The sequence below is a fragment of the Chiroxiphia lanceolata genome, chromosome 1, assembly GCF_009829145.1.
Source record: "Chiroxiphia lanceolata isolate bChiLan1 chromosome 1, bChiLan1.pri, whole genome shotgun sequence".
NCBI lineage: Eukaryota > Metazoa > Chordata > Aves > Passeriformes > Pipridae > Chiroxiphia > Chiroxiphia lanceolata.
The window spans coordinates 99,907,387-99,924,572 of NC_045637.1; the positions used below are offsets into that span (position 1 = coordinate 99,907,387).

The following is a 17,186-nucleotide window of genomic DNA, read 5'->3' on the forward strand; positions in this document are numbered from 1 at the left end:
CCTTCTGCTGAATCATTAACTAAAGAATTTTGGAAAGATTCCTTCATCTGGAAAAAAAAAGAAAAAAGATGTTGTTTTCTTTGTATGTTTAGAGAATGACCAAGATCAGTCTTAAAAAGAAATGGGTATGAAAGATGACAAAACATTATCTCAAATATTTCAATTCCTTGTTCCTCACTGTCTATGGGCCTCATTCTTTGAATTGTGTGCTAAGAAACCTGATTCTGCTTGATAATATAAGTGGTAGTATCAACATAAAACAATAAAGTTGTATGAGACTACAATAAAGGGCATTCCCTCCCATGGTGTTTACATGAGGTTTATGCAGAATTTAACCCTAAATTTTTTATTTCTGAGAATTATCATTCCTTTAAAAATCAGGACACATGTTTAGATGGAAGAGACCATAAATTTATAAAGGAGCTATCTAATATATTTTCTAGGTTTATTTTGTATTAAAAAAGGCAGGCTTTTTTTCTGGTTATATGGTGAGATCAGATCAGTCAGAAATGCTGACTTGAAATTTCTTCAGAAAAACAACAAACCTTCCAATTCACTACCTTTACTGTCCTTGAAAAATTGATTAATTGTGTCTACAATTTGAATCCATGAATTACTAATTTCACAGGATGTGAGAGGGTTGAAAATACTAATTAGTCAACCAGTTGCATTCAAAGTTCAAGCAAGCCACATGCAATCCCTATATTTATGTGTGCTTCTCTCTGGATCATCTAGATCATTGCCACAGCTTACTGAGAAATATCAAGGCAGGTCCAGTCTCAGTTCCACTTTTGTTGCCTCTGCAGACTGACAGTGCCCTGAAACACTGGCTTCGTCCCTTCAAGAAATGCACAGCTGAGAAGGAAATGGTCCTGATCTAGACTGAGGCAATGAGACACAAAATAGTAAAATTGCATGGCAGGTCAGCGATCTCTTCCATTTAAAACCTTGAGGCTGAGACCTCTCCTTATTTTGTGTATGAATGTCTTAAAGTCCATTTTTGCTTGTGAGTGTCCTTTTATTTCCTTTTTTTACTGGTAGAGAGCTTCTGTGGGGCAGGCTTGGCTGAATTTGGCTCAAGTGTTGTCCTGATAGGAAACTGTTGTGGTTGCCCCTGGTTGTGGGGCAGAGAGGGAGCCTGTTGCTGTCATGTTTTTGCTAGGAGCTCTTCTGTGCACCATTTTTGAGCACCTACTTCGAGGATGCACAGTGTTAGCAGCATCTGGAAACACTTGTTTATTCTGAGTTTTTCTTTCTTCCTTCCAGTCAAAGAGTTTAAGCTCAGAATACAGATGGGATTGTTCTGCTAGTAATTTGTCCAGCTGCTGCAGAGAAAATAGAAGGAAAAGCATATTGCAGTAATAAAAATAATAAATGGAATCACGCAGGATACACAAGAGCATGCCTGCTTCTGCTTAGTCTGAAGAAGACATGGAATATCTGGCAACTAATATGTTGTCATAAAAATGAGGAGAAAAGCCTAAAAGACATTTTATTCCAACAGAGACATCTAACTGCCTGATGGAAAATCTGCTAACAGACTTCAATCTGGCTATTTGTTAGACACCAGATCAGTAATTGTTGGGTTGGAACCACCTTGAGGGGGGGTGTAAGGGGGTGTGGGTGTGGGTGTGTGTGGGGGGGTGGTGGTGTATGCTGAGGGCGAAGGGACGGGTCAAACCTCATGGAGGTGAGATGGCATCGTATCCCTCGTAGCAGGTCCCTGGAACCCACATGGGGAAGCCCCAGAGCAGCTGTGAGTCAAAAGCAACCCAGGAAAACTTCAACACACTGTACCTCCTGGAGCTCCTAACCCAGCCTCGGGTTGTCAGGGACAGTGAGATAACTGCCCCTCACCCTGGCCTGGAGCCCCAGAATGGCTAGTGGGTCAGAGGATCTGCTGGGGGGGAGTTGGCTACAAGGACCAGAGCAGATAAAACCAAAGGCATATGCTCGCCATGTGATCATGGCCCTGCCATCTGAACACGTGAGAGCTGGTCTTCCACAAGGTTCCAGTGATAGCTATGTAATCAGTCTCTCCTTCTTTCTCCTTCCTCTCTCTTCTTGATCCCTCTTCTTCTCTTTCTTTGCTCCTTTCTTGATGCTTTGGGTAGCTTAAAGCTGGAGGGATTGTTTTTTGACTGAATTGTTTTGGATTAGTATGTGCTGTGTCAGTATTATGGCAGAACATTTTGTCTAGCTTGTGTGATGCCCTTGAACTTTTGCCAAGTTCCCCTATTTTCTCCCCTGAATTATAGTACCTCTTCAGAACAAGTCCATGTTTTATTCTCTTTCGCTATCTCAAGGTATTCAAGAACCCTATATACATATATTTTAAAGTAAAACCCCTGACTGTGCCCATGAGCTTGTCGCTCTGGGGCTTGGAGTGTTACACCATTGCAATCTTGTCTCGTAAGCATCTCTCTTACGATGAGAGACTGTGGGAGACGGGCCTGTTTATTCCAGAGCACAGAAGACTGAGAGGGGATCTCGTCAATACATACAAATATCTCATGGGTTGGTGTCAACAGGATGGTGTCAAGATTCTTTTCAGTGATGCCCAGCAACAGGAAAAGGAGTAATGGCCATAGACTAAAACTAAAGAAGTTCCACCTCAACATGAGGAAAAACTTATTTTCATTGAGGCTGGCACAGCACTGGAACCGGGTGCTCAAGGGAGGTCATGGAGTCTCCCTGGAGACATTCAAAACACACCAGGATGCATTCCTGTGTCATCTGGTCTAGGTGACCCTTCCTTGACAGTAGTGTTCGAGTAGCTCTCCAGAGGTCACTTCCAACCCTACCTATGCTGTGATCTTGTGACTCTCTAATCCAAGCCTGTCCGGGAAGAATCAAAGACAAGTCCCCCCAGCCATCATTTGTTTACCCTTCCTTATCAAATAGAGAGCCAGTCTAGAAAAGAACCAGGCCAGTAACCATTTTGCAATAATTATGTAGGCTGACTGCCTGTCACCTTTTTCTGGAAATCAAGAACAGGGTAAGACTGAAACACTTTTATCGTCACTTTTCCTGTGTAGTTGAGTTCAAGTAGCATAGCCAAGGAGAAAGAGTGTCAAATAGGATAACTGTAAGTCTTGTATTTGGAAATCCTCCTCTTGGCACTGAAAGAATTTTCAGATGTACCTCAGAGTAAACACTTTGAACACTGAACAGCAGGACATATTTTAAACTCTTCCCACATGATCTAAATCAGTGATTGTGCAACATACCGTAAAGGATGCTCTCGCTGACTTGGTAATCTTGATTCTTCAACTGAAACTCCAACTCTGCAACTTCCTGACAAATGGCTCACTGTAAGAGTTGCAGGTATCTGCTTTCCTCCCGGTAGGGACAGCAGTGAAAGCAACTAGAGTGAGCAGTAAACACCCTCCTCTTTCTCAGCCTCAGCACAATGCCTGTATTCCCCTCTGTTGCAGTCTTGTTTCTATTCATGATCACAGGATACCTTACAAAATAATAAATAATAGTCCTTGTCTGCTTGACTTTCATTTCTTTTATCATCCCAGTTGCAAAATTAAACATGTTGTTGCAGAGCCATGTCAAATATGGACAGATTTATCACTTCTGATTTATCAGCAATGTAAGGACTGCATAAATGTCCTAGTTTTAGGTAGCTCTAGACTGAAAATCCCTAGTAACAAATTGTGAACCTGAAGCTTCTTGGCAATCCCTGTGAATTTGTGCTGAATCCATAGAGAGCTAGTTCAAATTTTCCTGCATTGTCACTGCACTGATCATGAGTACTAAGTACATAGCCTGAACCCAGCACTGACCTGGGACACTGAGCTCCAGCTGACTAAGATATGTTCTTTCATTCTTAATGCTATTAAAACATAGTATTTCCATGCTAAAAATCTAGCCCAAATCTGTGAGGCAATCTTCCCCTTCAGAATGCTCATGTTTAAGAGCCTTGAACACTGTGAGGGGAAGCTGGACTTTCCTCTGAGCAATACCCACGTCACAATATATCTATCCTCTGCTGGTGGGATGCCCACACTTGTGCCTCACTGACCAGAACTTATGTGGTAACACAATGATAGCTTTGGACTTAGGTAAGCTTGTTTGGCTGTCATTACCTTCCTTCACATGGCATAGCACCAGAAAACAGCGCCTGCTCTTTGGTCAGGTGCTGTTCAATCTCATTCAACTTCTTCTGGAAATGCTGGTGGGAGCTCTTCATAACTTCAATTTCATGAAATGTACACTACACAGAAAACAAAGAAGACACCTCAACTGTTTTTGTTTGAGCATTTCCATGTTGAGTGCATTTAAAGCTGACAACTTGATGGTATGGATCTTCCTCTTATCCATTCATCAAGATCTCTGTGAAGGTCCAGACGGCACTTCAAGTGAGTTTGCTCTGGGTACATCACTCACATCCTAGTCACCCTAAAGCATATAGGTTTAAATCCTGGCACTATTTGAGCCAATGAAAATGTAATTTTTGACGTTGAAGGGGAAAAGGGCTTTGATCAAATGTCTGACACAATGTACCAAATTCTGATATTATCACACTGTTACCAGACATTATATTTGAGCAGCATGAATTAAATTTATGGATTAAGGATAGGCTAAATTTCTGCCCACTGGAACTTGGAGACTGTTTTTAAAATGAGAAAGAGGGAGCAAGGTGTTACAATCTCCTTAAAAGCTGCAGAAAGAACTTCAGATTCAGATATTTCCCCCAGTAAATTTAAAACTCACACAAAGTTATCTGCTGATACCAAACCCCGATATTTTTATTTTATTAATTGCTAAGAGATGCAAAGGGAAAGAGGAAAAATTAAGAAAAAATTGGAAAAAGCTAGGGTTACTTTTAGAAGCATAGGAAAGTTACCACAAATCTACTTTTCCGCCGAGCTGGGGGCAGTGGGGAGGGGGGAGGAGGAGCAGTTTCTACCTTTTTTTTTTTTCCTTTCTCTCTGCCGCTTTTCGATGTAATCTCTTAGCATCTCTTAGCTGCGGGGGGCGGGGGGGGGGGGAGGGGGTGGCTGGGAAGGGGAAGAAGGGGGGCGGGGAGAGTCTTAGCAGCTCGGTTCTCTGGAACGTAGCCAGGATGTGTAGCTTTGCCGCTTACGTTTGAGCCATGTCCGAGGCCGTGTAGGGTCCCGATCAGCAGCACCTTTTGACCCTCAGTAAGGGTAGAAGGATAATGTATAACTCAAGCATGTCGGACGATGGGTGTCGGTTCTTCTCCAGGCCAACAGAATTTCAGTCTCCAGTGGTAGGCAGGCAGCATGCGGTGGCAGAGAAAAGGTGAGGGTGAGGCGGGGAGAAATTCTTGGCTAGAGAGTTCTTTCTCCCTTTCCTCTCCCTGATTTTCCAAAATTTGTCCTCAACTTCTATACAGTTTGAAAGGGGTGGTACATGCTTTCTTGGTATGTAGCCTTAGAAAACTCCAGCAAGAAACTCTGGTAAGGGGGTCTGGCAGGAAAGCTGACAGAGAATTTTTGGTAGGAAGTTTTGACATGCAGAAACAATGGCAGAACATTATTTTTGGCTTCCATATTATCTGATTGTTACACAAGGAAAGAGAGGAAAGATAAATAAGAAATATGAAAAGAAAAAGTATCTTTCATGATAGTTCTGCTAAGCGTTACACTGATAATTTCTCGTCTATCACCAGTTAGAAAACTAGAATTGGATTTAACTAACCAAGAGCAGACATTCACCACAACAGATATACATACAAGTTCTACAACAGAGCAGTTGTTCTGATCCAAATGTAGACATCTGTAATAGGCGATAGGATCTATGCCATAAATGTCACCATTACTCTTCATTGAGAGAAGGTATCTAGTATGATTTATCATCTACATCTACCCTGATGTAGTCATTTACACTAGGAGTTTCTCAAGCCAGGGGAGATGAATGAGCAGGAATGAACAGGAAATCGTATAGGCAAATTTTCTATTTACTAATTTGTAGCACAGGACAATGACAGCCCTCTACTGACATTGAAATAAATCCTGTCAGAGGAGTCTGAGTCTGTCAGAGCTTCTAGCCACCTTAAAGACTACTCTTGACTTTTCACACCTTGTTCAGGGCAGTAATACCAAGAGCCTCACCCAAGTTATTTTGAAGACAGTACCACTTTCTTCCTGAAAGCATGCTTCCCTATCAGACTGAAATTGCTCTGAGTGCAAGAGGGTGTTTGATATGTTCCCATCTTAGCACATTTTGGTGTCTTGTAAGCCATGGGAAGACAGTGTAGAAATCTGCATAAACTGACAAAGAGGCATGTTTGCAAAGCATAGAAATGCCCAATCTCTTTAGATTCCTGCAATCATGTCCTTTGATGATCTCTTCGTGTTTGTGTGTTTGAACGGTCCCTCAGTTCCAGCAAGGCCTGAAATATGATGAGGTCCTTCCTTCTAGGATATCAGCAGCAGCTGGAGGGCAAAAGATGTTCCCCATGTACTTGAGAAACCTCATTCTCAATTTCCATTTCAATGCAACTGTTATGTCCTTATGTATGTGACTCTGGGACAAACCATCCTGTAGCAGTAAATTAAAAAGTCTAGACCAAACTACAAAGAGATTGCACCAGAAAGGGCTAATTAGAGACCAGACCAACAGTAATCTGATAGAGCCAGTCCTGTGACTACAGTGGAGGTGAGTTCTTCTGAGTGTCTGCTCTGTGTGCAACACAACTGGTGCTCTTAATGATAGAATCGTAGAATCATTTAGTTTGCATAAGAACTTTAAGAACATCAAGTCCAGCCATTAATCCAGCACTGCCACGTCCACCACTAAATTATGTCGCTAAGTGCCACACCTACACAACTTCTAAATATCTCCAGTCATGGTGACTCAACACCCAAAATATTGGCTAGTTGCCCATTTGCCACCCACACCAAACTTTAATCTTAATCCTCAGACAGTTTTCTTGTTACTAGATGGGGGTGTGTGGGGTACAAATGAGCAGTGCTCACATAGTAATATGATTTTTACTGATTGCCAAAGCCAAGCACAGTTAGGACTTGTAGACATCAAAAACGTGTGCCCAAATGAGCTTGAAGAGCTCCTATCCTTTGGGTCACTAGGAAGAAGTCAATTGGCCACAGAAAAATTTCTAGGTTGTTCCTCAACTTTAACAGAAGTCTGGAAAACACCATGCAAAAGGTCCAAAAGGCACAATGTGGGTAGCTCTGATAAAAAATCATACCAACCCTTATAGTGAAGGTACAGGCAGCTCTCCTGTGAAAGGTGCTCTTTTAGCATATCACAGAGCACAAGTTCACACAGATTAATTTAGGGCTTAGCAGGGATGGAAGGCAGCAACTAACTGTTCCAGGACTACTGTCCTGCAAGGCCTTGTTTAATGTAAGATGCTTGTAAACAGGATAAATTTTCTGTCTAACAGTCGCTCCATGGCAGTTGCATGCCCCATGCATACCTTTGGTAAATGTGATGTAATCTGAACAACCTTCTCTCAGTAAAAGATGTAGAAACTACATTACCTGCAATAAAAAGTTGGCATGGGTGTAATCTCAGCATAGTGACTAATATTCACTAAATTCACTCACTTATTGCACAGTGACTCGGATATGGAGCTGTATCCCTAAGGACAAATTTTGGAGAATGGTATGGCACAAACTCTGCTCCTCCCAGATTGCGTTCCCACATACTAGAGAAGTCAAATCACCATTAGCCACCACTAGAAGAATGATAAAACAGTAATGAATCAATGAGAAAGGGCTTCTCAGTCCCACATAAGATACTGACTGCCATCTTCTGGAAACAGCAAGATAGCTGTCAAAACCATATTTTCTAATACACTGTTCAAAGAAAAGACATTGCAGGTTTATGTATTCAGTGATGTAGCAGCATAAAATTCACCAGTTTTACTTTCTGAAACTTTTACCTAATAATTTTCTTCCCCAATTTGTGCGACAATTCAAGTTTCATTTCCTTATGAAGAGCAAGTAGAAGAGGGAAAATGAAAAGGCCTGCAAACTAGCAGGAGGTATGCTGCTCCTTCCACTCTTTTCTCAGAATGCAAAAGTCACTCCTGACTCCCTTCCTTGTTTTCTTCCCCAGCCTATGCTGAGTCTTTCACAACTTTTAGGAACACTCAGCAAATCTGAACAAAGAAATAAAACACCTGCTGACTTTTTACTAGTGGTATCTTTATTGCAAATATTCATCTTATGGGACATCAAATTTGATGCAAGCTTCTTATTCTACCAGAGTAAAAGGGCTTGAGGTTCTGAGAAGTCACAATTCATTTTGATTTATAGCAGTTTGGCTTATGGTATATATCTGAGTGTTCACAGCTAGTCTTGAATAAGCACTAAGTTATATAACCTAAAGGAGTTATCTTCTATTAGGATTACACTAAATCATGTAACCTTGCATTTTCTGTTATTTATTAATAACAGTCAAGTTATTAATAATGAATTATTAATTATTTATTAATTGAACTCAGCCGATTCACAGAAACTCACTGAAACTAAATTACACCTCTCAGATCATTTGACTGTAAACTTTACCTCCTAGTTCACAGTAACAATTTTAAGATTGAGCTGATATACATAGGTTACTGAAAAAAGCAGCCTAACAAAAGTGAAGGTACACAGATATGTTTGCTGTTTTTTCCCAGAAGGGAATGCTGCTTTCGCCATTCACTTTTGCAACTACATTCCCAAGATACCAAAGAAGCTGTCAAAAAGTGTTACTACAAAATAGTTGTGGGAAAACCCCCTGTAACTTCTAATGCAAGCATAAGTGAAGTTAGAATTCATCTGCTGACCTGGTCAAAACCAGATGAATGCAGGCAGGTTTGACCTATTTGTAAACGTGAAGCATCTGTTCCGACTTCAGTCAGTTATGTCCCACCCATTCATGCACTAGCTAGAGAACTACCCAAAACATGTGATAGTGGAAGCTAGGCCGATCTTTAGGCACAAGTTGAGACATTAAAAACTGGATAAAATGTCTGCAGACCACGTTGATATCACTACAGTTAGGCTACAGAAAGACCTCCACGTGTCTCACTGGATTTGCCCTGGAAGGAGGTGTGATGCTTGCTCTGCTATCATGGCTCTCATTGACAGAACATGCAAGGTATGTAGACAAATCAAGGCTGAATGCACTCTGAAAGGCCATCTACATATATATTTAAAAATACAAATACAATAGGACTAAATAACCATTTTGAGCATTGTCTCAGTTTAATGAAACTGAAGTTTTTTGCTAAGGAGGATGAGTTATGAGGAAGATCAAGCTCCTCCCTCCAAGCAATTGTAAATACGAAATTAAGATGATCCAAATGAGGAAGCATGGAGAAAGAAAAATATAACAGCCCTTTATTAAAGGATATTGTGTATTGGCAGAACAACAAAAGAACACAAAACCTATTAAACAATAATCCTGCACCCAAATTTCCCTCCAAAAAACCAGTTCAGTACTTTTTGCCTTTTGACGCAATTCTAACCACGATCAGGAGGGGGCGCTGTTGGATCACTGGAGGAGCAAAGTCTGCAGTCGCTCCGTGGAAGTCGGCAGGGGGCGCTGTTGGGCTCTGGCGGTTGATACATGGGGGCCTCAGTGGGCAGGAGAAGCCAAAATGGAGATCTCCCCCCTGCACTGAGAAGAGGGAGGGGAAAAGGGGAAAAAGAGGCTCTTCTCACAGACTCATGCTGTTGATGGCTGGCTCTGGCCAAGACTCCCTCCCCCTCATCAACAGGCACAAGCCACTGCCAGCAAGGGAGCAGAGGAGGGAAGGGGCTGCCTCCTCCCCCAAAGGTTTCTCTGCAGATGGGCCAAACCTCTCCAATGAAATCCAAATTGCAAATGACACCAAGCTGAGTGTTGCAGCTGACAAACCTGAAGGATGGGATACCATCCAGACCTGGACAATCTTGAGAAGTGGACCCATGGGAATCCCGTGAGGTTTAATAAAACCAATAATGTCCTGTATCTGGGTCAAGGCAATCCCTGATATCAATACAAGCTTGGAGATGAATAGATCAAGAGCAGCCCTGCCAAGAAGGAATAGGGAGTGCTGGTGGATGAGAGGCTGGGCATGAGCCAGCCCTGCGCTCTTGCAGCCCAGAAAACCAATTGTATCCTGGGCTGCATCAAAGGAAGTGTGTCCAGCAGGGTGAGGGAGGTGATTCTGCTCCTCCTCTCCACCCTGGTGAGACCCCACCTGGAGTGCTACATCCAGCTCTGGGGTCCCTGGCACAGGAAGGACATCAACCTGTTGGAACAAGTCCAGAGAAGGGATATAAAGATGATTAGAGGAATGGAGCACCTCTTCTATGACAAAAGGCTGAGAGAATTTAGTTTGTTCAGCCTGAAGAAGAGAAGGCTTCAGAGTGATCTAATTGCCTCCTTCCAATACCTGAAGGTAGCCTATGAGAAAGATGGAGCGGGACTTTTTTATAAGAGTATGTAGTGACGGGATAAGGGAGAATGGCTTCAAACTGAAAGAAAGTAGGTTTAGACTAGATATTAGGAAAAAACTCTTTACTGTGGGGCTGGTGAGGCACTGGAACAAGTTGCCTAGAGAAGCTGTAGACGCCCCATCTCTGAAGGTGTTCCAGACCAGGCTGGATGGAGTTCTGAGCAATCTACTGTAGTGAAAGTTGTCCCTATCCATAGAGGGAGAGTTGGAACTAAATGATCTTTAAGATCCCTTCCAACCCAAGCCATTCTATGATTCTGTGATTTAGAGCTAATAAAACTTTACTGAAAATATGCATTCTGTGTAAGCAACAAAGTACCATTTTTATTTTTTTTTATTGCCGTTATCCAAAACAGAGGACTTTCTGAAGCTCATTCAACCTTGATACACCAGAAGAAATTATTTTGTACAACTTTTAGCATTTTGGGGAAAGAAATCTTGTTATTCATATCAGTTCCCATGTGTGAAAAATCTTGATCTTATGTAAATATTCCATAAAATCTGACTATTCCCAGCTTACTGTACAGTCTTTTCTAAGAAGTAGCTCCTCCATAGGCATCTGCACTAATTACTGGTCATTGATTATGAAAACAAACATTTCAAGTAATGCCACTGAAATTTCAAAGGAAAAGTCTTTTCTTAGTCTTTTTTTTAATACCCCTCTGCAACTCCTGTGACTCTGATTCACTTTCCACACTGTAGAAATGGGGACAAACAAGCAAACTGAGGTTAGAAAGATCTCGTTTATGCTTACTTTCTAGCCAAATGTAATACACCTTTCCATAGGAGAGCCCCGTCCAGGCGTTCTTGTCCCTGGCACAGGGCTGTAGCGCTGACCCACTCTTTGCTGTACATCTACTGCTCGGCGTTGTGCCGCATTTCAGAAGAATAACCACCAGATGGCAGTAGCACATAAACCACAAACTGTTTCCGAAGGCCAGCACAATCGAGAGTTTTCATTCATGTCTTTCTCCAAATTTCATTTTTCAAAGATATTCTACCAGAAACTAGGTAAACCATCTTATTATAGTAGTTATATTATTTGAAAGTAAATAATACACCCCAAAATGCCCCAGATGTAGCAAAAGCTCCTACTCTTCTTCAGGTGAGCTATGAAATTTGTCAATCCCTTGCTCCTTTGAATTGAAGGGGAATTTCATGTCAATCATCTTATGCAGTGTGACTGAGTGAAAATATATTTTAAAAATCTCTACAAAATGCAATTCCTATTATTAATTGTGCCCCATCGTGCTGGTAGATGCGGTAAGAATGCAACAAAAGAATGGTCTATGCCCAGAAGAACTTATATGGTAAGCAAAACCTGGCTGCTATCAGATATTTTCTTCTGCTTGTCAGAACCCCAGTCTCCAGCGTTTTTCTCCCTATCACTTTGGCTACCACTGCCATATAGATGACTTCAGGCATATTTCTCTTGTGAGGGTGAAGCCAAACTCATTGTGAAAAAGAGGGGAAAGCCCTGCAGTCCACATGACTGCATCCACCTCAGGTGAGACACAAGTGAACATACGCTGCACCTCAAGGATATGAGACAGGATCAGGAGGCACATAAGTCATGTGTCAGCAAATGATATTTTACTTCGTCTCCTTGTTTAGCCTGCAGTTCTTTACATGGTTATCACTGGTGTCTGTTTCTCACAGCCATCATTAGCAGGAGACACATGAATAGTTCCAGGGGCACTGGAAGTGCACACACCATGCTTAACATCCTCCTTTGCCTCTTTCAAGGATATACCCCTGCAAACTGCTATGCTCAAGAGCATGCTGCTTACTCTGCAAGTCAGAGCTTCCCGTCATCTCCTGCCTGTCCTACACAAGAACACACTGCCCTAGAAATGATAAAAGTATAAATGAGTAATCTAAGAGCTGAATTTGACAGGAAAAGAGAGAACTTTTCCAGAGAGTAGTCAGTTCTCTGTGATAAATCATGTATAGAGCGTAATTTCCTACTTCAGCTGGTAAATAAGCCTACCAGGGGTCGGGCCCTGCTAGACCTGCTGTTCACAAACAGAGACGGGCTGGTGGGTGATGTGGTGGTCAGAGACCATCTGGGGCACAGTGACCACGAAATAATAGAGTTTTCAACACTCAGGGACGCAAAGAGGGCCATCAATAAAACTTCTACCCCAGACTTCCGCAGGGCAGATTTTGGCCTGCTCAAAAGACTGGTTCAGAGGGTACCTTGAGAAACAGCCCTTGAAAACAAAGGGGTCCAGGAGGGTGTGTGTCCAGGATGGACACGCTTCAAGAAGCAAGTCTTGAATGCATAGGAGCAGGCTGTCCCAGTGTACTGAAAGGTGAGCCAGCAGGGAAGACAATCAGCCTGGCTGAACAGGGAGATTTTAAAGGAAATTTGGGGAAAAAAGAGAACTTACCGACTATGGAAAAAAGGGCTGGCTACTCATGAAGAGTTTAGGAATATAGTTAGGTCATGTAGAGGAAAATTAGAGAGACAAAAGCACACTTTGAACTCAGTCTAGCCACTTCTGTTAGGGATAACAAGAAGTGCTTCTACAAATACATCAATAGCAAAAGGAGGGACTATGTTGAACATAGTCACCAAAGATGAGGAAAAGGCTGAGGTACTTAACACCTTCTTTGCCTCAGTTTTCAACAGTAAGACAGGTTGTCCTCAGGACAACTGGCTTCTGGAACTGGTAGACAGAGACAGGAAACCAAATAGCCCCCTTGCAATCCAGGATGAAACAATTAGCGACCTGCTGAACCACTTGGATCCTCACAAGTCTATGGGACCAGATGGGATCCACCCAAGGGTGATGAGGGAGTTGGTGGAAGAGCTCACCAAGCTGCTCTCCATCATTTACCAACAGTCCTGGCTCACTGGGGAGGTCCCAGATGATTGGAAGTTGGAGAATGTCACGCCCATCCACAAAAAGGGCTGCATGGGAAACTCCACGCCTGTCAGCCTGACCTCAGTGCCTGGCAAGCAGATCATCCTAGGTGCAATCACACAACACCTACAGGATAGACAAGGGATCAGACCCAGTCAGTACGGGTTTAGGAAGGGCAGGTCCTGTCTGACCAACCTGATCTCCTTTTATGATCAGGTGACCTCCCTGGTGGATGAGGGGAAGGGTGTGGCTGTGGTCTATATGAACTTCAGCAAAGCCTTTGACACCATCTCCCATAGCATTCTTGTGAAAAAGCTGGCAGTCCATGGTTTGGACAGAGGCACTCTGTGCTGGGTTAAGAACTGACTGGAAGATCAAGCCCAGAGAGTGGTGGTGAACGGTGCTGCCTCCAGTTGGCAGCCAGTCACTAGTGGTGTCCCCCAAGGATCAGTGTTGGGCCCAGTTCTGTTTAATATCTTTATTGATGATCTGGGTGAGGGGATCAAGTGTACCATTAGCAAATTTGCAGATGACACCAAGCTGGGGGGGGAATGTGGATCTGCTGAAAGGCAGGAGGGCTCTTCAGAGGGAGCTGGACAAGGTGCAGAGATGGTCTGATGCCAACGGAATGAGGTTCAACAAGGCCAAGTGCCAGGTCCTGAACTTTGGTCACAACAATCCCCTGCAGTGCTACAGGCTGGGCACAGAGTGGCTGGAGAGCAGCCAGGCAGAAAGGGACCTGGGAGTTTGGATTGACAGGAAGCTGAACATGAGCCAACAGTGTACCCATGTGTCCAAGATGGCCAATGGCATCCTGGCCTGTATCAGGAACAGTGTGGCCTGCAGGACCAGGGCAGTGATTCTTCCCCTGTACTCAGCACTAGTGAGGCCACAGCTTGAGTACTGTGTCCAAGCTCTGAGCCCCTCAGTTCAGGAAGGATATTGAGGTGCTGGAGCAGGTCCAGAGAAGAGCAACGAGGCTGGTGAAGGGACTCGGACACAAGTCCTATGGGGAGAGGCTGAGGAAGCTGGGGTTGTTTAGCCTGGAGAAGAGGAGGCTCATGGGAGACCTCATCACTCTCTACAACTAGAGGTTGGAGCCAGAGGGGCATCAGTCTCCCAGGCAACCAGCAGTAGGACAGGAGGGTACGATCTTAAGCTCTGCTGGGGAAGTTTAGGTTGGATATTAGGAAGAAATTTTTTACGGAGAGGGTAATCAGATATTGGAATGGGCTGCTCAGGGAGGCAGTGGATTCACCGTCCCTGGAGGTTTTTAAGATGAGACTGGATGTGGTGCTTAGCGTCATGGTCTAGTAACCACGACAGTGTTGGATCAAGGGTTGGACTTGATGATCTCAGAGGTCTTTTCCAACATGGTTAATTCTATAATTCTATGTTTCTGCAGTTGGGGAGGTAGTAGTGATGAATCTAGACAAAACCTGAAGTTGCAGTCTTTTATTATCCCTCAGCTGATGAAACAGCTTCAAACTTTGACAGGTCCTCCTCCTCCTTTTCCTTGAGAGTCAGTATCACTTCCATGTTATTTCAACTGAGCTTCATGCAATTGTCTTTAATTCAGATTTGTTCCACTGCCAAATGTCAGGAGATGGGTGATGGTTGTGTCTGCTTCTGATGAAAATGAGAGGTAAAGCTGAATGTCATCAGCCTACACTGTAGATTACATTACATCACAACTGCTCCCAGTGGCAGCTGCAGAGATAACGAATAAAAAATAAGTGATCACAAGGAGCCTCATAGGGCTCTCTGCAACTGAGACCACCCCATGAAAGGGAGAATGGCTTCCAGCACCCTTTACGGAGACCTTTGACAAAAATGAATGAAAAACCCTCTTGTGGTTTAGGAATGGAATTCTCCAATTTAATGTTCCCACTGAAACACCTCAGACCATGTGCAGCTTGCTCACTTACTCTCCAGCCCCTCTGCCTCCCCATCCCCTGCTCCCATCCCCTGGCAGAATGGAGAGGAGAATTGGAGGCACAAAAAGGTAAAGATCACAGGTTGAGATAAGAACAATTTACTAGAGACAGCAATGAAATAAGAAAATAAACAGTAACAACACTACCACTAATAGCACAGTGTACAAGACAATCATGGCTCACTATATGGAACCTGGTGCCACCTGATTGCACACTCTGCACACCCTGGCAAAACTGGAAAAACCCTACCCCCCTCTATGACCTTTGCACATGTCGAATGTTGGAAGGTGATGCTGAATTACCTCAGGCTGTGTCCCTTCTGGCTGCTGCAAAATTGTCTGGCTGGAACCAGGACAAGCCCACATGTTTTTGCTAGGTCCTGCAACTTCTACCTGGTCAACAGTGCCCAAAGCAATTGGTAAGCCAGAACAGGTACTGACTTTCGGGTGTTACTTTGTAGAGATCAAAAAACAATTACAATGGTGTAGTTTCAATGGTAGTAGCCATTAAACTCTGTCTAGAGGGTCTAAGAGCGTCAGACTCAGTAAGCTTGCCTCTCTTTGTCAGTGATATTTTCCCAAGGAAAAATGTTAAGTATCTGCCAGTAGTTGAGAAGCATGTAGAAGATCTTTGGAACAGAAATCATGTAAAGTTCTTTAGAGCATAAAAATACTTTCAGGATAACACTAAAGATCCTCTTCTCAGAGGTGCCACCAACAGTGAGGTGAATTAATCCTCGAAAAGCAAAGTGGTGCCATCAGAAAAAGCATGGATGTTCTCACAAAGCTGCCTCAAAACCTGAGCTGGATGTGGGGTTTGGATTTTGAATTTTGCAGCAAGGTTCAAAGGATCATGTTGTCAACTGGAACAATTAGTATAGCAACATGTAGGTCTGTGACACAGTCTCTGATCCTCCTGTGCTTTGTTGAGGGCATGGAAAGAAAAGGCAGAGATGGAAATAATAGAAAAGTCCTTTCAAGGACCCAGTACAACTTCAGAACAATTAGATTTAACTTCAGAATTTTTCTTGTTTGAAAGGCTATCATGATCTAAACCAATCTCTGTTTTTTAAGTATTTGGTCATCCTCCTGGATACCTAAGTTATTTTATGATTTTTTTTTCCCCTTATGATTTAAACAACAACAGGTTTTATAAGTTTCACTGGCCCATCTGCCTTCAGCATGCAGTGTGTGCATATCCTTTCCCTCTAGGATGAATCAGCCTGCTGCAGTAGGATCTAAAATATGACATACACATGCAACAAAATGACATAAATGTGCAATGACTTCTAGAAATTTTCTCACTAAAAATTGTACAACCCCCTGAAGCTCTTGGCATGCTTCTAGACCTGAGAACCGCAGGCAGGGTATCCTGACACCACTGCTGGGTGGCACGACCTTGCAGAAACAGTCTTGCATTTCAACAGTCTACCAGTCGTCCCTTCTTTGCTGCCAATCTGGTTTCTGTACTGTGAACACAGCATCACCACATTCTGAATCTCCATCTTTATATCCATTGCTGGGCTTAGACATATACAAGTATGTGAGATACATGAAGGCAAAATAAAGCAGACAGAGTATCTCAAGATGTGCAAAAGTAAATTGTCTTTCTAGAGGACTTCTCTGAGGAAAACAGACAACTTAAGTTTTTTCTGGATGGGAAAAAGATACAGGGAAGTTTGAAGATTCATCATTTCACAACTTTGCTTTTCACTCTGCTTCTTTCTGGGACCACACCACTTTGCCTCCAGAGTTATTTAGGACAAAAAAATGCATTAAAATGCTACAGCTTCCTTTTATTCTCATTTACAGAATGAAGAAGTAAAGTAAGAAATGGGAAAGAATAAGAAGGCCTTTATATGGTTCAAATGTATAACATGGGCTACGGCCTCATAAAACAAATGTAGGCAACCCAGAGAAGCTAAAGAAGGTGTATGTCTCCTTT

The 17,186-nt window shown here is 43.0% G+C and overlaps 1 protein-coding gene across 1 annotated transcript in view; it reads right to left on the minus strand.

Annotated features, from left to right (window-relative positions):
• Positions 1 to 1,018: 1,018 nt before the first annotated feature.
• ITPRID1 (ITPR interacting domain containing 1) overlaps positions 1,019 to 17,186 on the minus strand; it is a 28,257-nt gene continuing 12,089 nt past the window's right edge. Inside the window, 5 exon segments of the mRNA XM_032686301.1 lie at positions 1,019 to 1,112; positions 1,114 to 1,332; positions 3,239 to 3,347; positions 4,102 to 4,225; positions 5,099 to 5,181. Of these exon segments, the coding sequence (XP_032542192.1) occupies positions 1,019 to 1,112; positions 1,114 to 1,332; positions 3,239 to 3,347; positions 4,102 to 4,225; positions 5,099 to 5,181 (629 nt within the window).